General features: G+C 49.3%; 1 protein-coding gene across 1 annotated transcript in view; it reads right to left on the bottom strand.

Annotated features, from left to right (window-relative positions):
- The window catches only part of Jph2 (junctophilin 2), a 60,972-nt gene extending 38,029 nt beyond the window's left edge, over nucleotides 1–22,943 (bottom strand). Inside the window, exons 1-2 of the mRNA XM_036185278.1 lie at nucleotides 22,565–22,943; nucleotides 759–1,530 (exon numbers count right to left, since the gene is read on the bottom strand). Of these exons, the coding sequence (XP_036041171.1) occupies nucleotides 759–1,530; nucleotides 22,565–22,943 (1,151 nt within the window). The remainder of the gene's footprint in view (nucleotides 1–758; nucleotides 1,531–22,564) is intronic.
- Between the last annotated feature and the right edge of the window lie 302 nt (nucleotides 22,944–23,245).

Raw genomic sequence — 23,245 nt, 5'->3', positions numbered from 1 at the left:
TGAGTGCCAGTAGATATTTGTATAAGTAAAAGTGTGGCTGGGTGGCCAAATAAATGGAAGCAGCTGTAAGCAATGTGGTGGATGAATGGATGGATTCATTATTGGTTTTCACAACGGTGAAGTAGTTGAATGAATAGAGATGACTGGTGGATGGGGGAGGGGTAAGTGGTTAAACAGATGTGTGAGCAGTTGGGTCAGTGGTTGGGTAGATGATTAGACAGCCAGGGAAGTGAAAAGGGCTGGGAAGTTGGCTGTGTGAATGAAGGTGGGTGTGGTTGTAAGGATGGATGGTTGGTTGGGTAGATACTAAAGAGATTGAGTGACCGGAAGTTGTTGGATGGATAAAAGGGTTAGGAGGATGGAGGGGCTGAGTGTTAGAGAAGTTGTGAAGGGATTAGAGGGATGTCTGTCTGGGCGGGCTACTGTTAGGTTTGGTGAATAGGTAGATGGATGATGGATGGATGGATGGATGGATGGATGGATGGATGGATGGGTGGATGAGCGCATGGTGGTGTAGGTGGGCATGCATTAATTGGAGTGGATAAGTGGATGACTGCTGAGAGGCACATGGCTATTAGATGGGTCATGTGAGAATAAGATATGCCAAGGGTTGAGACTGGATGGGTGGTAGCCGCTAAGTGGATGGCTGAGGCACGATCTGAAGATAACTAGATGCATGGGTGACTGGCACAGTAAAGAAATGCATGACCAGGCTTGGCCTGGGCCCGCTAGGCTGCAGGTTCCCACCAGGCTCTTACCTGGAGGCGGCGATCTCAGCCTTCTGGCGAGCGATGGCTGCTGCACGCTGCGCGCCCTCGACGCCATGCTCCACTTTCTGGCGGACCTTGCTGCTCTTGAGCGGCAGCACGCGGCGCTTGGTGCCCTTGACCAGCACGTTGTGGCGGTACTTGCCCTCCTCACGGTGGCCATCGGGCAACGTGGTGCGGCCGTAGCCGTGGCGCAGGTTGTCCAGCCACTCTCCCTCGTAGCGCAAGCCGCTGGAGCGCTCGCTCACGCCAAAGCCCGAGCGCCTGTCGTTCTTCCACTCGCCCATGTAGGTCTCGGTGGTGGTGGCATCGATGTCGGCGTCGAAGGGCGCGGACGCGTCGTCGGGGCCCTCGGCGCCCTCGGCCAAGCTGCCGGTGGACGCGGCGTCGCTGGCGCCCGAGCTCAGCTCGCTCTTGAGGAAGCTCAAGCGGCTGCGCTGGCTGCCCAGCGACGTGCGCGACTCGGAGCGTCGCAGCCGACCCAGTAACGCGCCGCGTGTGAACAGCCCCTGGGGACGCGCAGCCTCGGCGGTGGCTAGCAGGCTGAGCGCGAAGCCACCGCGCGGCACCGGGGGCGAGGGCAGCGCGGGCCCGTCCGCCGCCGGCGAGTCCGGAGCCACCGTGCCATTGCTGTGCTCGCTGCGCAGGGAGGACAGCGACGTGCGCAGCGGGGAGCGCACCACCACCGCCATCCCGTAGGGCACACTTTGGCGCACGCCGTAGCCATGCCGCATGCCGTTGGTGAACTGGCCTTGGTAGGTCCCTGCGGGGTGAAGAGAGCTGTGTCTGTTAGGCGGCAGGGGCTCGGTGACCGACCCCTCCCCCACATGGACAAGACAGGATGGAGCCCAGAGAGAGAAGAGATCATAGGAGGGACAAGGTTGTGCATGCTGCTGTGCCTACCCGGAGGGTGGTCGCAGTAAGATACAGGTAGGGACCCTAGCATGCTGTGACCTGGATCATGGGCAAGGCAGGGGCCCAGAGGATAGTTTGACCACGGAAGGAAGAAACATGCTGTTGTGTGTACCTGGAGGGTGGCCTCAGTAGGCTCCAGGCAGGGCCAGATGTGGGCAAGGCAGTAGGGCACCATGACAGAGCTGGGCCATCAGAGGGACAGAGTGCATGTTGCTGTGTGAACCTGAGAATACAAGTATGCCTGAGCACATACTTGGGCAAGCCAAAGGGGGAGGTGTGGCTATCAACACTGGTGGGTGATGTGAGTCAGAGATTAAGTGTGAATTGGTGTGATTGATTAGTTGAGGTCTTGGTACTGGGTGATATTAAACGAGCGTGCCAGTTCAGGAGCGAACATACCAGAAGGAATTGGTGGTATGGTATAAACACTTCTACTGTGGGAACATGCTAAGGTCACAGGTGTACAACAGAGTGTGAGGTGTGGGAATCAGCGTGTTACAGTGTAGTTATCTGAGCAGGGTAGGCTGTGAACTCTATTTGAATGAGTGGCCAGATTTTGGATTACACGGGGAGATGGTAGCTCTGTGTAGTGCTGTGGTTGATGTGGAGGGCTGGTGCAAGAGAGTGTGCACACAGCCTGTCTGAGGATTTGTGAGAACAGCACCATCGGGAGAACTGAAGTCTGTGGATACAGTCCTGGGTCGGAGCTTCAAGGAAAGGTGGGATGGCGTGGTCATGCAAGGCCATCAGGGGGCGGAAGAGGGAGAGAGGTGTGAACAGGCAAGACCCCATTGGTACACAGAAAGAATGCACAGCTATCCTATTGTCCAAGGTGATGTGACTAGTGAGGGTCATAAACAGCTAAGACAGCAAGTTTCAAGCAGAGTGAATGTTGAGAAGTGTGTGTGTGTGTGTAAGAGCCTTGTGTGTAGGCATGTGTCTTTTGACTACATGAGATCACAGGTGTGACAGACAGTGTACACACAGGAAGCCAAGTGCCCATAGTCCCATGGAAGTGACATTATGAATGTGCATGGAGTTTTGAGTGTGCAAGGCCACCTGAGTATTGCAGTACAGGGCTAGGGCACTGAAACAGTGAGTGTGTGGGCTTGTAGGCATCAGTCAAGATGAAACTGTGGAAGTACACAGATTAGTGATATGTTCAGGAGCTGCCAGCTAGCTCCCGGGAATGAGTGTATGTCAGCAGGGTACTCAAGTCTTGCACAAGTGGAGAGGCATATAGACTCCAAGGACTGCCTCCACCCTTGCTGTGTGACCTTAGGCAACTAACCTGACCTCTCTGTGTCTCAGCTTCCCTATCTGTCAGAAAGAACGATCGATCATCTCTTAATTCATAGGGTTCAGGCTTCAACGATTCTCTAACTCTGAAAAACTGAAAGAAAGGCTATATGCTTGATGTGGTGGCTCGAGAAAGTTGTGCAGATACAAAAGGTCACCTGAGCTCTGTGAGGAAGCTGACGCCACTCCCATCCTACCCCCAGGGCGCCACCCCACACTGGTTTCATGTCCATGACGTCATCTAGTGCTTTATCACCACTGTGTATGTCCCGCTGACCTCCAAAAGTATTCCTGGCCCCAGTTCCAGATGTAAGCTTGGAGACAGATGTCCCCTAGATCTCACACACACACACACACACACACACACACACACACACACACACACACACACACACACCACCTTCTTAGTCTTTCTCACAGTAGCACTGAAAGCCAGTCAGAGCTCTACCTCTCGAGCTGCCATGCATGCCGGTACTGTGGCATCATGTCCCCCGCCCTGAAGTGGCCAGTTAGAGCCTTTGCCGCATCTGAAGAGTCCCTCACGCATCTGTGTGGCAAAGGCTTGGTCTCCAGCGTGGCTCTATTCAGAGGAGGAGCCTAAGAGGCGGGGCCTAGTCAGAGGTCATGGGGGTGTAGCCTTCTTCCTCTCACTTCCTCAAGGGGGCAGCCTTACTCTCCCACCCTGATGAGCTTATCGCAGTGTAGACCTCCAAGCAAAAGCGCCACCAGACCATGGACAGGAGCATCCCCAAACCAGAACCTTTCAAACCTGCTGCAGGCTTTAGGATGTGAAAGAAAGGAAGGATCCTCCCCTGTGACCTAAAAACCTCCTGCTAGGCCCCGCCTCTTAAAGGCTCCATTATCAAAGTTAATGGCTTTCATTTAATAAATAAATAAAACAAGAAAAAAACCAAGCGTTGGGGATTTAGCTCAGTGGTAGAGAGCAAGGCCCTGGGTCCGATCCTCAGCTCAAAAAAGAAAAAGAGAAAGAATAAATCAGAAAACAAACAACCACATCTGGTAGTCTTTCTGCAACCCCCCACCAGGAAGCATGCAAATGGACCCAGAATCTGTCCCTTCTCAGCATCCTCACTTGGACTGGGTGGTGGTCAGAGCCACTGTTCTCCATCCTCTGCCAGCAGCTGGCTAGCCAATCAGAAGGGCTCTATCCATTCTGCCCCTCTCACTCCAAGGAGTGAGGCTGAAGCCCCGAGCGACCCACCTAACTCCCCCTGATTTCATCCCTGCCACTTCTCTGTTCTCTTTGACTTCCACTCGAGGCTTAGCGGCCTCTTGGGTGTTCCTCGCCCATACCAGCAGCGGTCCTGCCTCAGGAGCATCTGCGTGGGTCCTGACCAGAATGTTCTTCCCTCAGTTCACTCCCCCGGTGCCTTCAAGCCTCTGCTGCTGGCATCAGTCCTGACTTCCCCCATGAGGTTTCTGACCGTCCTTGCTTCAGTCTTTCCTGCTCGTTATGCACACTAGCAACAGACCATCTTTTTCTTTTGTGCTCCGCCTTCACAGGTGGGCAGCTCAACAAGAGCATGGACCCCAGTCTGCATCGTTTATTGTGGAGTCCTCGGGGCATAGAAGAATGAGGACTGGGGACTTAATACAAATATTTTGCACGACTGAATGGGACGCGTCCGTTCTACAACTTTTATTCTCTTTCTGCTTTAGCGGTGGAAGAAAAGCCTGGAGACAAGTTAAGGCTCGGCAAGGATGGAAGACCCGCAAGAGGACATAGCTCATGTGACCAGAGCCACAGCTCCACACCTAGCTACACTCCCTCTGTTTCTCCAAAGAGGATGGGGGATGGGAAGCAGGGAAAGGAGTGTGAACAGGGCAGAGAAGCTGGGAAATGGGGCAGAGAGGATATCTAATCCTCCGGCTGGAGAAGTTTGTGAAATTGAATCCAGCTACCTACCTGTAGCTAAAATTTGGCCTGAGACGGGCTGACAGGGTCCCTTTAAGCCCAAGAAAACCTGAGACTGCAACAGAGAGCCACTCTTGGCCACCCGTTGGAAATGAAACAGTATGGCTATATTAGGAAACTTACAGACATGTAGCAAGAGTCCCCAACACCCAGGGGAGATGGATAGAGACAGGGCCCTGGGAAGGGGGATAAGGCTATGGAAGGGCCATCTCTCTGAGTGTCTAAGACAGGGCGGTCCTCCCTGGGGACAGGAGACCCACATCTGCAGATAGAAGCTTCCCTACAGTCATGTGACTGAAGGTGCAGTGGGTAGGCACACTTCCTCAGCTGCCTAGCCGATCCGTTGTTCTAGCCAGCCCACCAAGGTCCACAGCAGCTACACAGCCTGGCTCGGCCACCTCAGTTTGTCCTGTTCCCTAGTCACTTTCCTGCCTACCTCAGGACCTTTGCATGCAGTTTTTATTTTTCTTTGGGTTTGTTGTTGTCATTGTTTGCTACAGGGTCTTACAATACAGACCAGGTTGGCCTTGAACTCACAGAGATCCACCTCCCTAGTGTTGAGATTAAAGGCATGTGGCACCATGCCCAGCAATTTTGGGTTGTTTTATTTTTGGTTTTGTTTGTTTGTTTTCATTTTTTGAGATAGGGTTTCTCTGTGTAGTTTTGTGCCTTTCCTGGATCTCACTCTGTAGACCAGGCTGGCCTCGAACTCACAGAGATCTGCCTGGCTCCGCCTCCCGAGTGCTGGGATTAAAGGCATGTGTCACCGCTGCCCGGCTAGGGTTGTTTTTTTTTTTTTTGTTTTTGTTTTTGTTTTTTTTTTATGTTTTATGCATTTGAGTTTATTGCCTGCATGTATGTCCGTGCACTGTGGGCATGCTGTGCCCACAGAGACCAGAAGAGGGCATCAAATCCCCCATGGCTGGAGTTACAGAGGGTTGTGAGCCACCATGTAGGTTCAAGGAATCAAACACTGGTTCTCTGGAAAAGCAACAGTGCACTTAACTGCCGAGCCAGCTCTCCAGCCTCCTTTTGTTTTTTGAGACAGGCTCTTGCACTATAGCCTCAGCTGGCTTGCAGCTCATTATACAGCCCAGACTAGCTTCAGACTCCTGGCAATCCTCCTGCCTCAGCCCCGAATTGCTGAGGTTGCAAGACATAAGCCACCCTTTTTCACCCCAGATCTTTTTTTTTTTTTTTTTTTTTGCCTGCTCTTCTCCTTCATCTCCAATGGCCATCTTTGACATTTCCAACTTGAGCTTACATGTGAAGTCATCCAGGGAGAGTCCTGGAACCCCTTTCTCAAGTGCTACCCAAGACAGTCTCATCACCTTCTTAATGCTTTCCCTAAGGACTGTGAAATAATCGTGGGATTGGGTCTCTGTAAGCCTTTCCTCCCCTGTAGAACTGCAGCCTCCAGTCAGAAAGGAGTGCTGTCTAGCTCATTCACACTACAGACCCAGCATCTGCACAGTAACCAGGCCCAAAAAGGCAAACAGCTGGTGAACAGCTATGTTTTCCTGACCACACTGTTAGGTTGGCCTAGGAACAGGACCCACATTCCACTTCTTTTCTCAACCCAGGATGGAAGAGGCACTAAAAGCAGGTGGTATTCAGCTCTAGATTCAGCAGTATAAACCCTGGGAATGATGGGCCACCTGGGAAATATGGTCACAGCCATAACTGTGGTACGTGCTCTCAGACAGACAGCCTGCATACAGCCCTCTCCCTGCAGCGGCTCTTCTCTTTGGTTTGGAATAATATGGATTCCAGCTTACCCCTGACCTTGAGTGGTTCTGAACCCACATTAGTTATTTAAGCCTGCAGAGTCTGGTTTCTGCCACTCTGTAAAGTGAAGGGTGATGAGACTTGCTTCATTGGCTGCCCCTAGTACGTGCATTATCAGTCTAGGTGCCCGAGATACAGCAGTGATGGGAATGGACACTGTCTCTGCCCACAAGGTGTGGGCTCCAGTGTCAGGAGTGAACCATAAACCTTCTGGCCTGGGACTCGCTGGTCACACACACACACACACACACACACACACACACACACACACAGCAGACACAGCAGTGGTCCAGAGGAGAGGCAAGAGTCCAAGTCTAGAGCACTCAAGAGTGGGGAAGGCAGTTGGCTGAAAATTAAAGAAGGCACATGGGAGGCGGTTGGCAGAGCTGGCACACAGGGAGTGGTCTGTAGGGCTGGTGGACAGGAAGTGTCCCTTGAAGGCCAGCTCTTTTTGCCCACTATGCTGGAGATGGAACTCCATGTGTGTTGCTGGCCACGTGCTCTATCACTGAGCTACCCCTACCCCTCAAAGGCCAGCTTTTTGGCAGGTCGGAGTCTTTGCTCAGAAATGCTGGCCCAGAAAGGATTAACTGTAAAGATGAACCAGAGCCAGGAAGGACAGAGAGAACCCGGGGAGAGATGGAGGCCAGCTTCGGTTTTCTGCCCCTCCCGTGGTTTCACATAAGAAAGCACGCTTATGCTCCATTCCCACCACCAGGTCATGGCGCTCACTGTTCCCTCCCTCTGCCAGACGCAGCATGGCGCCCTTGTCTGGCTAGCCTCTCTTCTTCCGGTCTGACATCTACACAAACTACACTTTCCAGGGACCCTTCTCCAGTCACTAGGCCAGCCCATGTCCTTCTACTTTCCCTTAAGTTATTTCTCACTCTGTGACACAGCTGCTGTTGAACTCAGATCTATTTAGAACCCATGTTCTTACAGGCAAGGCCACATCTGCATTCCCACATCCATGCCCAGCACACAACACGATGATTACATATAGGAGGCACACGACAGACACTGCGGGAAAAATTGAAGGGCACATGGCCTTAGATGAAATTCTGAGAGTCTCTTATCAAGAAGGTAGACGTGACAGACCTTCCCAGGGCTCCATGAGCCTTACAAAGGTCATTGTAGAGAACTCCATCTCTCAACAAATGTGGGCCACCCTCACTCCATAGAAAATACATGATTTGAATCTGAAGTGTCCCCTGCAGGCTTGTGTTTGGGGCCTTTGGTCCCCAGACAGTGGTGCTGATGGGGGGTGGGGAGCCTTTAGGACATGGGTAGGGCCCAGTTGGCAGACCTATGTCACTAGCGACAGGGCTTGGAGTTTATACCAGGTCCCCTAGTTCCTGCTTTCTGCTTCCTGGCCCACTGAGAAGTTAGGCATCTCTGCCACTCTGAACTCCATCATGCCTTGTCCACAATGATGGGTGGAGCCCTCTAAGACAGTGAGCCAAAGCAAGCCATCCATCCTTAAGCTTTCTCTCGAGTATTTTCTCATAGCAACGAGGCAAGTAACTGAAAGAGAAGATGACTGACACAGAAGGATCCCTCAGAGGCAACACATCCTGCTAACGCTAGGACAGTTCCCAGCAAACCGAGAGGGCTGGTGACCCTAACTCGGGGTGACAAGGGCACCGATTTGATACGCTTGTGAGCCAACACTTTAGGAAAAACAAACAAACTTCGATTTGCACCATTCATCAGTTCCTGAGGTGTAAATACTCCCTCCTTGGCTGCTCAGGCTATCTAGGGTTGAACAGTTACTTTGAAAATTTCCTAAAACCCTGACCACAGGCTCTCCCAAGCCAGTGAAAGCTGGCTCAGTGCCCATATTTAATATGGGACCTTGGGTACCTGGTTTCTACAAACATGCCACCCGCACAGCTACCGACAACCTGGTGGGTATGAGAATCTCTAAAAGTCATGACTGGAGTGAAACTTGAAGTGCAGACCATCTTGTCTAAGGAAGCAAGTTAGCTGGCCACTTCTGTCCCATCCCATGTCCATCACCGGCATTGTTCATCAGCCATGATGCTGAAACAGGACCTCACTGTGTCCCTTGCCACATCTGTACATTGCTGGTAAGTGTTATATGGAATGAATCTGCCTTTAAGGAGAAGTGTGGCCACTGGGCATGGTGATGCATGCCTTTAATCCCAGCACTGAGGAGGCAGAGGCAGGCAGATCTCTAAGTTCAAGGCCAGGCTGGTCTATAGATGAGTTCTAGGACAGCCAGGGATACACAGAGAAACCCTGTCTCAAAAACAAAACAAAACAAAACAAAAGGTAAGTGTAATTATGTTCTCCTTGCAAAGGGATAATCTCAAAATCTCAAAAAGGCTCTAACAGTGAGTGACCTGCACGAGGCCACACAGCCAGGCAGGAGTTTAGCTGAGACTAGAAAAACAGATTTCCAGCTTAGCTCTCTCCCATCCTGTTGACTCTGGAAAGCTGAGTAACACAGAATGGGAAGAAACGAGGAGAATCCTTTGGGACCCTGAGTCTAGATTCTGGGAAATGTTAAGTCTCAAACACCCCTACAGATCCGCTTGTTTGAACACCTGGTCCCTGTAAGAATGCAATGTTAGAACCCAGCTGCAGCTCAGGCCACAACACCTGGAATAACCCTTCACTCCCCTGTTGAAGCTCCTGACCGGCACCTTGCTGAGACAGTGTCTGATGATCCCCAGCTAACAGACTTCCTGCTGTCAGTAACTCTCACCAGAGAAGTGAGTTACTCACATCAAAGAGGATGCTGGTGGCCACAGTGTGGCTCCTCAGGCCCTTCCCTGCCTCCTGCCTGGGAATCAGAGTCAGTGTAGGCTCCTTGTGAAACTCCTCCATCCTCAGAAAGGGATGAAAGGCTCCCATTTCTACCATGTGCTCCTGGACTTCCTCTCTTTAAGCTCTCTGTCTGCGGTGCTCAGAGTCTCTGACATGCTGTTGTCTGTCTGCCTGTCCATAGCATTAATAACTTTTCTAATAAGCTCCCTCTCCCCACTAATTTATCTCAGTGGCCCTCTTGACCACATCCCCCTATCCCAAACCTTTCAGCCCTCAACTGGCAGTGCCGTCTTAGGTTTGGGGGCTCAGCCAGCAGAGACGGGTGGCTTGAGACAGGCCTTGCTTCTGGACCCCCTGCTTCCTTCCCATCCCCCACTCCTTGATTTGCCAAGATGTGAACAAGCCACCTGACAAACTCCCACTTCCACCGCCAAGCCAGTCCAGCTGCTGTGCCATCTCCACCATGTGGACTATGCCCTCTCAAACTGTGATTCTTCCCTCCTTGCCCCAACAAAAACCCTGTCTCAGGGCTGGAGAGATGGCTCAGCGGTCAAGAGCACTGACTGCTCTTCCTGAGGACCCTGGTCCAGTTCCCAGCAACCACAGGGCAGCTCACAACTGTCTGTAACTCCAGTTCCTGAAGACTCAACACCCATGGTAAAACACCCATGTACATTAAAAAAAAAAAAAAAAAAAATTTTTTTAAAAAAGAATTCCATTCCCTCAGGCACTGGTCCCATAGGATGCTGCTAAAGGTAGTCTTAACTAAATCTCTGTCATTTTATTAAAAAACAAACAAACAAACAAACCTCTCTCCCCTTCCTTAAGTGGCTTCTATCAGGTGTTTGACTGTTTGGCCACGGTGACAGAAAAGTAACTCATACACCAGCACCACCCCTGACCTCTTTTTGCACCTCGGAGATGTCTTCCCATATCTACACAGACACACCTTCTGTGTGTTGCAGAGGGAGCACACACATTTGTTGCAAAATATCCAAACAAATGAGCACTATGGACAGAACCTTTGGTCTCCCCAGGGGAGACAGCTGTAACAACACAGGTCTTTCCCAGCCATTTGCTACACACAGTGTTTGCCCACAACAGGTGGAGCAAACGATTCGCAGTTCGCCACTAGGCCAGTGCTCCTGTCCCTGAGAATGGACACAGAGTAGGGTAGGCATTCGATAACTGCTTGCCGGATGGCTTTTGTGCACTTAGCACGCCTTTGATTCCTTTCCAAGTGAATGTCGGTGGTCGACATCGACCTCTGTAGGCTGTGTCCTATGGCTCATGCATTTCATTCAACAATCCCTTGCTGAGCGTCTGGCCAGCATGCTGTTTTCTCCTTGACAAGTCCCGAGGGAGGCCTTGCTTTCTGCCTCACCTGCAAGTCCCTTTCATGGTTTCCAAATGCCACCATCCATCAAAGCCCCACAGTCTCTGGTTTCCCGGGATCACCAACAGGCAGCCCCGAGGAGAAGAGCAGTTTTGTGACAGCTCCCAGGAGCAGGGTCAGGTTGCAGCCGTAGATGCCAAGTCTCCGTAGCCCTCAGAGCTCTGCCACCCCCACATGCGGGGCTGCTGCCCCGGATGACACCCTACAGCTCACACAAGAAGCTGAGGATTAACTGGGTAACACTGGCTGGGTGCTGACACACCGAGGGCTGTAGACTAGAGATGACTGGGTACACAGGGAGAATGGGGGCCAAGGGAGAGGCTCTGCGTTCAGAGACAGCCCACTACTGTCATCCCATGAGAATGTCTACCAGGCAGGCATCTCTCACCCATGTGCCGGACACTGAGCCCCTCACCGGCTGACTCATGGCCAGTTCTTCACGGCTCACACAAAACCTAGAACTGTCATTTCTGCCTCTCTCACTCCCCCCAGCCACTGAGTCATCAAAAACTCTGCCTGTCTTCCTATCACAGCGCCACATCTTGGTGATGGTGGCCCAAGCCTCTGTTCCTCTCTCACCATTACTACCGAATTAAACACAATAATGGCTCTCAACACTGCCCTGGCTCCAGATGGCCTGGTCCTAAAGGCATCCCATGAAACTAAATCGGATCCTGTCACTCTTCAGCTTTGGGAGGCCAGCAAGACAGCTCGGTGGATAAAGCTGCTCCCCGCCAAGACCGATGACCCGAGTCCAATCGCTGGGACCCACATGGTAGGAGAGAAGTGACCCCTACAACTCCATCCTCTGACCTCCACACAGGCACCTTGGTGGATGCACACCCACACAAAATAAGTGCGTAAAATAGAATAAGAAAAAAGTTTAGCCGGGCGGTGGAGGCGCACGCATTTTATCCCAGCACTTGGGAGATAGAGCAAGGCAGATCTCTGTGAGTTCAAGGCCAGCCTGGTCTACAGAGCGAGATCCAGGACAGGCACCAAAATTACACAAAGAAACCCTGTCTCGAGGAAAAAAAAAAAAGTATATTTATTTATTCTTGTGATGCTGACAGTGGAATCCTAGCCACTGAACAACTCACCAACCTGCACTTTCAATGTTCCCATTTTTCTAAGACTAAAAGCCAAATTCTTACAATGGCCCATGTAACCCTACACAAAATACCCCTACCCATTGCTTTCCTGACAGGTACATTATATGGACACCATGCCCTTCTATGTATGTCCCATCAAGGGGAGGCACTGTTCACCCTCCCTGCCATTGGGTGAGGTTACACCTGGATGCTTGGTGAAGAAGGGTTGGTAAGGACTCCACCTCAACTGAAATAAACAGTAGGAACACAGTGCCTTCCAAACAGCATGTCCTGTAACTGCATACACCTCGGACCTGACTGTGTCCTACACTCCACTCACATGTCTCCCAAAGTGGTCAGCCAGCTCCCTCAGACACTAGGTGCTCATCATTGCTGACAGGGAGAGCCCAGGAGACTCTAGTACCCTTGGATGGCTTTGCGAACTGTTCCCCATGCACACCTGGGGCCTCGGCCCTCGGCGAATGCCCCTTACATAGGAAATGGAAGTCACGCTGGAGGGAGGGAGGCCAGGCCTCACTGCCTTCCCACTCTGCGGCCCTGGCTAGGGGAGGGGTAGGGGGAACAAGGACAGCCCTCTGGCCTGTGGTAGGAAGCACCTGCCCCCTTCACCCCACACTCAGCAGGAGCCCTCAGAAAATGAGACTGGACATTCCTTACACGGGCGTGACCGTGATGGAGAACCGGTCTAGGGAACAGCTGCTGGGGGCACAGAATTAGCAACCCCTGGAAACCAGCAAGCTGAGTGAATCCCCAAGGCCTGCCTTGGACGGGGCACATCTGCCAAGAGGGGGCCAATCGGATGCATGAGTCACGAAAGCAAAGCACAGAGAGGAAAGATTGTGTCCGATTTCTCATCTCTTTGAGGTGGCTCTCCCGCCCCGGAGGACCCAGATAATACCAAGAAGCTGCCCAGACAGCAACTTATCCCACTGTCACGCTGATCCCTGGCTGTGAACTGTGACATGAGATTCTCGAATTATGCTGATTCTACATTTGAAATGGAGTCACACCTGGTTAGGTCCCTGTCTACACTGACAGGTCACAGGGCAGAACTCAGCCAATCACTGTCTTAGTTTATTAAGTCTTCAAAAGTCAAAGGCACAGTTTTTGTCTTCAAAAACATTGTCCCAAAGACAAGAACAACTATGATTCAAGCTATCTGAATTAATTCACTCTGAGGGATATGTAGGGCAACACAAGGAGAAGGGATATTCTGCATTTTCCTGTGTTGGGCATTACACTAAGGGCTCTACATTGGTTATCTTATTCCATTGACTCAACCATATGTTCAGAGAAATGTTAACACTCATGGCGGGAAAGAGAAATGGAAGGTAAGAGAGGTTGCTTGATGTCCACACAGTCAGCCAACGGCATCCATCTGGATACATTGAGCCCTTGTCCCCAAGAGCCTAAGCACCATATGCCTCTATCAGATTCTCTTAGGATTTCTACACTTCATTTTCAATAGCAATCAAGATATTTTAAAAATTAAAGGTACTACTTGTAAATCTGAAAAGCAAAAATTCCACTAGAATTGAGAAATTTGTTGAATAAGGTAAGAGGAATCAAGGTCAACATGAAATAATTATATTGGAACTGGAGAGCTAGTTCAGCAGGTCAGAGCACTGGCTGTTCTTTCAGAGGACCAGAGTTGAGTTCCCAACACCTACGTCTGATGGTTTACAACCGCTGTAGTCCAATTTTAAAGGATCCAACGCATCTGTCCTCTTCGGGAACTTGTGCTCTTGCACATACCCACATACTGAAATTATGGTATAGGTGTGTACATAATTAACAAAATAAATCTTTTTTTTTTTTTTTGGTTTTTCGAGACAGGGTTTCTCTGTAGCTTTGGAGCCTGTCCTGGACTAGCTCTGTAGACCAGGCTGGCCTCGAACTCACAGAACCACTGCCTGGCCAAAATAAAATCTTTTAAAAAATAAAAGGGGGGCTATAGTGGCACACACCTTTAATCCCAGCATGTGGGAGGCAGAGGCAGGCGGATCTCTGAGAGTTCAAGGCCAGCCTAAGCTACAGAGTGAGCTCCAGGACAGGCTCCAAAACTATACAGAGAAACCTTGTCTCAAAGAAAAAAAAAAGTGAGTAAATAAATAAATTAAAGAAGGTAATTATGTTTCCATAAACTAGCACTGAATGGTTGGAAAAAATAAAATTTAAGGTGTCATTTATAGTGACCTCCCCCAAAAAAAGAAAGAAAAGAAATACAGCATCAGCAAGAGGCTCAGCAGCTTTGGGAACTTTCTATGAAGTCTGACAATCTATGTCTAATCCTGGAGACCCCCATGGTGGAAGGAGAGAATTGACTCCAAGTTGTACCTCCACATGTACATGGTGGCATGTATATGCCCCCCATCCCAGTAAATCTAAAAATGCAATAACATTTTTGTAAAACGAATGCATAGATATAACATTTTTTGAAAAATGTTGGCACTGGAAAGCTCAAAGCATTGCTGAGTGAAATTGAATAATGGGGATACATACCATGTCCATGGATTAGAAAACTCAGAGTTACCAGAATGTCTATTTTCTCCAGCTGATCTGTAGATATAATACATTTGCAATCAAAACCCAGCTGCCTTTTGTTTTAAGAAATTGACAAGCTGATTTTATAATGAATGTGGAAATAGCAGTGACCTACAACAGCAGAATATTGAATAGGAAGGGCAAAGTTGGCAGGTTTACAGTAATTTTGAGGCTCACTATAGGTGTGTGCAGCAACATGCACCTGTGATCCCAGCATTTGGGAAGCTAATAGCCTGAGCTACATATTGAGTTCCCAGACAGCTGGGGCTACATGGTAAGACCCTGTTTTAAAAGAAAAAGAAAAAAAAAAAAAAAGACTTATTACAAAGGTACCATAATAAAAGCAGGTTAGCATTGTTAGGAATATAGACAAATAACAATTGAGAAATACTCTTTTGGGGCCACAAATGGGTAAATAAGGAAGTTAAGTTCCTTTCAAGCTTCACTCTGGGAGAACACACACTCCAGGCTCAGAAAATGTGACGTCCGGTCCTGCTCAGTCCTCTGTTCTGACAGGTTCATTGAGTCTGCATGTTCAGAATCCATTGGAGGGGTTGGGGATTTAGCTCAGTGGTAGAGCACTTGCCTAGCAAGCGCAAGGCTCTGGGTCGGTCCTCAGCTCCAAAACAAAACAAACCATCAAACAAACAAAAAACCAGAATCCATTGGACTAAATGAGTTTAAGTCACTAACTTTGAGTAAGGGAAAAAAAGATAAATAAATAATAGCAAACTGGGTCCTGAGTGCAGTAGTTTGGGTTCAGGATTCAGTTGTCAAAGAAAGACAGTCCCATCTTTTCAGAGTACAATAATAATAAGAGTACATGGCAAGCTGTCCTGAGAGCTTTACATAAGCCAGAGCATCACCAAATTCCCCAACAATGTAAAACGAAAAAGCAGCTGACATGCCACACAGAGAGAGAAATGGTATAGAGTGTCGGTTCCCGCTCTCCATTTTTGTCGATGTGCACAGGTAGAGAACTGCAGTGTAAAATACATAGCTTACTGTGGAGTTGCAATCATAAAAATTCAAAAGGCATAGGGTAGCAAGATGTTTAAATCCTAAATGATGCATGTAAGATTCTTAGCACAGAGCCTAGTAAGGAGAGCCTGCAGTCAAGGTGGTCAAGGTGAACTTGACAAGCATTTGACCTTGCAGGTGCATAGGGAACCTAATTGAAAGTTCTACTGTGAACATTTTGAAATCTGTAGGTGATTTTGGAGAGGTCTAGGAAATGCTACAATTGGTAAAGTACTTGCTGTATAAACACAAAATCTTGAGTTTGGATCTCCAGCACATAAAAAGCCAGGCGTGGAGACACATGCCTGTAACCCTGGCTAGTCGTGCCGAATTGTGAACTCTGAGGTCAGATACAGACTGTCTCAAAAAGCAAGATGGATGGTGACAGAGGAAGATGCTTACCATTAACCTATGGCTCCCATAAGTGCACATATACACGCACACACACAATCACACACACACACACACACACACACACACACACACACACACATACACACACACAAAATGATCTTGAAGGAGCTGAGGATGGTTAAGCCTCGCTGATGTTTTGACTGGGTTTAGAATCCCCCAGGAGACTGAGGTTCGACTCTGGATGTATGTCAGAGCATTTCTAGAGGATTAGCTGAACAGGGAAGGTCCACCCTGAATGTAGGTGGCACAGTAAACCACTTCTCGATTAAGCTGTTTCTATTAGATATTGTGCACCAAAACATGAAAGTGGGTAACATGGAGCTCCACATTTTTCATGGGGTACAGAAGCCAATGTCAGTGGTCCTGTCTGTTCTGTGTCATTGTCTATCATCTATTAAAATGTTTTTAATGACTCTTCATTCTCTAAAAGAAAGTGCATTTCATTTATTATTTATTTATTTTATGTGCACATCACAGTGTGTGCATGGAGGGCAGAGGACAACTAGCAGGAGTCAGTTCTCCCCTCCCCCATGTGAGTTTAGAGGATCAAATTCAGGCCAGCAAGCTTGGGAGAAGTCAGCTCTACTCACTTTATCACACTGGCCCAGAATCTATCTATCTCTCTCTCTCTCTCTCTCTCTCTCTCTCTTTTGAGACAGGGTTTCTCTGTAGCTTTGGAGCCTGTCCTGGACTAGCTCTGTAGACCAGACTGGTCTCGAACTCACAGAGATCCACCTGCCTCTGCCTCCTGAGTGCTGGGATTACAGGCATGCACCACCACTGCCCAGCGAATCTCTCATTTTTACTTGCTGTGATTAAGCCCCATCCCTACTTCTCATTAACCAGAGGTCCTGGACCTTTCTCAGTCTCCTCATCTGCAAAATGGAGTGATGACAATACTTCTTACAAAGTAATGTGGCCACGTCAAGTGCCCAGGACAGTACCTGGCACATGGTCAACACTGTAGAATTGCTATTATTACTGTCATTTTATGGAAAACGATGAACCTTGGGCCCTGTCTTTCCACTGCGTACTTTGCTTGTTTGAGATAGGGTCTCATGTAGCCCAGGCTGGCCTCTAACTAATTATATAGCCAAGGATGACCTTGAACTCCTGATCCTTCTGCCTCTTCCTCTTGAGTCTGGCATTACAGACATGTACCACCTCACCTGGCTCTAATGCACATTTTGATTACTGAATTTATTTGTGCATGAGATTACTTTCAGGATCTGATGATTATCTGAGAAAACCTCTCCCAGAGAAAGTACAGGTTGTCTATTTGACTGTGCACACACCCTCTCAGTGCAGGGTGTTTATGGACCTCTGAGACCAAGGCAGTGGCCCCAGGTCAAGAGTTCCAGAAAGCTATGATCACAGCCCAGTGGGTGGCTTTCATCTGTAATCAGCACTTGGGAAGCTAAGGAATTCAGAGTGAGACTCTGTCTCCAAAGCAGAGACAGGAACGAGATGGAGAAAGGTGAGGAGGAGAAGGAAGAAGAAGAGGAGGAGGAGGAGGAGGAAGATGAGGAGAAGGAGGAGGAGGAAAATAGGGAGGAGGAGAAAGAGGAAAAGGAAAAGGGAAAGCCAGGGTCCCTCAAAGACCAGAGTCTGTGGGGGCCCTGGTGGGAACAGTCAGGTAGTCAAGCAGTGAGCACTTCTTCAGGGCTGGGGTATGTGCACCGGCTTTAAATCAGCAGCTATTTTTAGCTTTGCTTTATATGGCCAGGGATGGAATGAGGGCTATAGCAGGGGGAGGATGCCAAGAGGCTCCAGTCCAGGGGCCTTCCCCACCCCCATCCCCTCCCATGCCAGAGCTGAAGAACTTAACCCTCCATCAAAGCAAGGCTGCAGAGAGATGGCAGCTGGGTGGAGGTGGGCAGGGCCTTCAAAGAAGGTGCTGGGCAAGTTGCTTCAGAACAGTGCCTCTCAACCTTTTTGGCCATGGCCTGCAGTAACAAATACTTTCCCAACACAACACAAATAAACACTGATTTTTAAGACATACAGTGATATATGTGTGTATGCATTACACTTACACACATACATGTGTACATATATAACATTAACTGAACTAATGCTTCAGTTTGTTCTCTGTGAAAGACTCCAATAGTTTCTCTTCTGTACCTACCATTCTTTCAACCTGAAAAATGTAGTTCTGACCCACTAAATTCATCTGTCTACCAACAAACCAACAAACTGTCACCTCCAGTCTGGAAAGCTGATGTTTGCTTTGGTTCAGTCACAGTTAATTGCAAGGCAAGGAAGCTTCTCAGTATCCCAGACAAGATGCAAGCTCCAACTCTCTGTGGAGACTGAGGAGCAAGCTTCGGGCTTCCTGACATTTGTGGACTCTATCCTTTCAACCAAGAGTGGTCCAGCTTACTCATGAACCTGCAACGGGCTTAGCTCGTCACTTACTCCAGAAGGTCCTCCTGAATTCTGAAGTCCCAGCCTCTTGCTCTGGCCCCTCGCCTGGCCCGGCCTAGCACTGGCCACTGTGGGCAGTGGCTCCTGTTACATTTCTGGCTTGATCATTCTATCCTTTCTACACTTCCCAGTAAAATGTAGTGCTGGCTTCGCAAAATCCAATCTATGCTTATTGAGTGAATTGATAATCTTAGCAGCAATGAGAGAACTACCATTTACTGAGCTCTGTCATTTTCTCATGTGACATAGATCAGAGGGCTGGCTCGTTGGCTCAGCGGGTAAAGGCACTTGCCTTGAGCCTGTCAGGGGGGCTTCAGGTCACACACCATGGAGAGAGAAAATCAACTCTCACAAGTTGTCCTCTGACCCACACACATGCTGTAGTGGTCACATATGCCTTGCTGCCCCCCACCCGAATAAATGTGATAATATTTTAAATCATATGAGAGATTAGGAGTGGTTCATTCATGGATGAGAAAACAAAGGCTCAGAAATAATCCATCGGGGCAGGGTCATAACCTGGGATTTGTCCTGCCTGCCCCCACCTGCTCCTAATCTTAGGATCTTATCTGTCCTCATTCCTCTTGGTGCCACCCAGGAGAGGGCAAGGGGCAAGTCCTTAGCAAACCCTCAGGGGACTGATGACAGGTTGATTAAAGACATTTTCCGAAGCAGTGGCCACATCTAAATTTGGAGGGTTACGCCTTGTGTGTGGCTTGGGAGAGAGAATCCAAGGTTTCCCAAGTCCCTGGATGTGGGGCCATCTCCCTGGGAAGGAAAAGGCTGAACAAAGCAGAGCAGCTGGCCTTTGGACCACCTGGCCTTGACTCCAGGACACACCTGGGCCCAAACCTAGGACCCACAAACCCAGGCCACCTAGCTCATGTGTGCCATTTCAACCTGTAGTCCTGCCTCATCTTCCCTGTTCTTCAGACACGCTGAGCCTGCCTGGTCCCACTTCAGGGCCTTTGCATCTCCACTCTCTGCTTGAAAACTCCCCTCTTCTAGTCCTCCTCCACCTACACCTGAGACCACTTCTGCAACCACCCTCTTCCTTCTCTAGTGGTAACCTTGAGAAATTGTATATATATATATATGGAGAGAGAGAGAGAGAGAGAGAGAGAGAGAGAGAGAGAGAGAGAATGCCTGGTTTCCTTCTGTCTCCTTCACTAAACAGGGGCTTTGGAGGATCTTGTCTGCTCCCTGCTCCAGTCCCCAGCACTAGGTATGGCACAATGGCAGGTGGTCAGTGCTGTCGGCTGCAGGAATGAATAGGTCTCCTCCTTTTAGACATGCTGGCAGATCAGCCCATCATATCCTGTGTGCACCTCACCCCAGCAATGTGTATCCCTGTGATTCATATCCAGATCTCCAAGTCCTTGGAAAGAGAGAAAAGATATAGGAAGGGATATTCTGCACATACTTGCCATGCACCTTTTTGCCCAAGAGATAAAGGAAGGGGTATTTGGTATATACCTGTGATATGTGCCCAGATGACTGATACTCTATACACATGCAAGGACCGTACCCATTTGATAGCTGGAGAAACTGACACGTGCTCTCTACCTAGCCTCTGGTACCTAGTACCATGCCCAACACAAACATCTGCTGAGTTGAACTGCACTGAGTTGACTCAAGGTCATCAGAATTTGTCCTCAGTTCAATCCAGTTCCATCCAGTTCTACAGAGCTGTTCTGTGAAGCTGGGGGACAGAGTTGAAGCAGCTCATACCCAGGTATAGATCTATGCCACACCTCACGCTGCTCTCCAACTACTCTCAATGTGTCTCAGCTTGAGCAAACTCACCCAGGGCACCTCTGTTCCCCAGCCGGCCCTGCCTCCCTGTTCCACACTCAGAGTGCTTTTTTCCCATAAAGGACTAAATCATAACTACAACGTCCTACAAGTGGCTTCTCATGCCAAGTATAATTATGTTCTAAAGGGCCACAGCGTTGAGTCACAGCCCAGCAGGAAAGGGTCATGAAAATACCTCAGTCAGAAGAACCTCAGGGCATGGGGGTGCATGTCTATAATCCCAGCACTCTGCGGGCTGAGGAGGGAGGATTACAAATTCAAAGTCAGACTGAACTACAAAGCAAGATTCTGTCTCAGCAGAAAGGATTGCAGGAGTCGATAACTGTTTTCTGAGAGCTAACAGGTGAATGCTTTATGTTTTGTGAGCCAATGGACAAAGGTGAAAATGTCATATGGGGGCTTTCATCTATTTTTCATGTGTTACCGAATATTTTTCTTCAGTTTTTTTTTTACATTATTTTTTTTCTTTTTTTGAGCTGAGGATCGAACCCAGGGCCTTGTGCTTGCTAGACAAGCGCTCTGCCACTGAGCTAAATCCCCAACCCCACATTATTATTAATGTAAAACACTCTCATTTCAGAATACATACAAAACAGGCAGTGATCTCTATAGTTTGCTCATCCCTGATTCCTTCCCTTCCTCCCTTCCTCCCTTCCTTCCTTGCCAAGGTCTTACTATGTTGCCAGGCTGTTATAAAATGACCCTCCTGCCTCAGCCTTCCAAGTAACCAGACTACCACATGGTATCAGTAAAGCATACTTTCAGATCTCTAATGTGCTTCAAGTCTTCCTTGTGAGCATGTTAAAACAGCCTTTGTTGCTCACAAAAGGTCTTGAGAGCCCTGAACTTGCACCATCACCTGACGGTAGAAGCTGGTGCTGTCTGTTCACTACCCACATTTTGAGTACCTATGTCCTGAGTGCTCCATTATGTGGAAAACGTAACTAAGAGTCGGGTAAGTGTCATGTCCACGTCACACCCTGCAGGTGAAGTAAGGTATCTGTACTGCCATTTCCCAGTGCTCTTTTGCCTCAGAAAACTCCTCTATATTTTCTTTAACCATTATTCCCTCTGAGCCCCTTTAAGTCCCCTCTCTGATGGCACAGTCCCCAACTCCAACTCTCATGATCACAGAGACTAGCTCAGGAACTGTGTCCTGAAAGCCTTCCCCTCACCACTGTTACCTGCTGCTACTCTCTAACATGTTTGTGTATAATGCTTGCCTGCCTGCTTGCCTGCCTATCTTTGAAGCCAGAGTCTGTGTCCTGGTCCTTTTTGTATCTAACCATTTATGTAATAACTGACAAATAGGAGGTCCCACTGAAATCTGATAGAGTAAGGTGGGGATATAGAGTGTTTGTCTAGAAATATGTGTTGGATGAAAGAATATATCGAGTGGATGGATGGATGGATGGATGGATGGATGGATGGATGGACAGGCGAATAGCTGCTGGATGAATGGATGGAGGAATGGAATAGTTGGTGGATGGATGGGTGAATGGAAAGTGTGAGTGGCTGGATATGTGGGTGGATAGATGGGTGAATAGATGGCAGATGGCTAGATGTGTGGGTTGGTGGATGGATGAGTGGATGGATAGGAGCATAAGTTGGTGGATAGACAGGTATTGTTAGGTGAATAGTTGCTGGGTGGATGGGTGGGTGGATGGATGGATGGATGGATGGGTGGGTGGGTGGGTGGGTGGGTGAATGGGAGATGGACAGATGTGTGGATGGAGATGAGTGAATGAATGGTAGGTGATTAGATATGTGGGTTGGTGGATGAATGGATGGAGAAATGAATGAATAAACAGTCATGATACATCCTGTGAACATAATTTTCATAGCAAAGTTGAGGCCAGCCCCTAGTTCTGCTAAAACACAAGCTAAAATCTAGCTGTTTACATACCTAGAAAGTAAACAGAAATGATTGCATCTTATCAAGTGTCTGATGAGTGTGTTTTTATGTGACAGCCTTGCACTAATTTCTGCCAGTCCCCTCAATAACCCTTTTATCTCACCTTTACTGACAAGAAAATAGATGCAGACAGGTGTGGTAGTGCAAGGCTTTAATCCCAGCACTCAGGAGGCAGAGGCAGGCGGATCTCTGTGAGTTCGAGGCCAGCCTGAGCTACAGAGTGAGTTCCAGGACAGCCAGAGCTGTTTCACAGAGAAACTCTTGTCTCGGGGGAGGGAGGAGGATACAGAGAGGCAGAGTAGCTTATCCAAAGCCACACAGCAAATATTACCCTAGACCATCTATTTCTTTGCCAACTACCCTGTCCATTTCCGCGGTCCCTTCTGGACCCCCCTCAAGCTTTGCGGGCTGAACTGGACTCACCTCCATCTGCGTAGGTCTCAGTGCCGTAGCCATCCTGTAGACCATTGTTCCAAGTGCCCTCGTACTTGGCACCACTGCCTGTGCTCTGCCGGATTCCGTAGCGCCCCTTGAAGCCATGCGTCCACTCCCCCTTGTAGAGCCAGCGCCCCTTGGTCTCTATGCCAAGCCCATGCCGTTTGCCCTGGCTCCAGTAACCCTCAAAGGTATTGCCACTGGGCCAGGTGTAGACGCCCGCCACTTCAAAGCCAAAATTCCAGGAGCCCGAGTATTCACCCTGTCCCTTGGGGCCAGTGCACAGTCCATGCCCATGTGCCTTCCCCCCTTCCCAGCCCCCACAGTACGCTCCACCATCATCAAAGTCAAAGCGGCCCCCGCTCATCTCATCCTCCTCACTCCTGACAACGGCCCGGTCCGCCAGCTTGGGCCGTTGGGGTACCCGACGCTCTCCAGGCACCTTCAGGCTGAGCCTCTAGACTCACCACCGACCTCCAGGAGGGGGAAAAAAGCAAGATGCCGGCAGAGGCTGAAAGAGACCAAAGGCCAAGTCAGCAGTGGGGGCGCTGGTCAGTGCCATGGCTGGGAGGCCCCCTCGGTCAGCCCAGCAAGGCTGCAACTTGCAAAGGAAGTGGACAGAAGAGACTCCAAGTTCCCACAGAGCGTCCCAGGTCCAGCTTCCATCGA

This window comes from Onychomys torridus, chromosome 4, assembly GCF_903995425.1.
Source record: "Onychomys torridus chromosome 4, mOncTor1.1, whole genome shotgun sequence".
NCBI lineage: Eukaryota > Metazoa > Chordata > Mammalia > Rodentia > Cricetidae > Onychomys > Onychomys torridus.
This window is presented reverse-complemented; position numbering and strand designations above follow the sequence as displayed.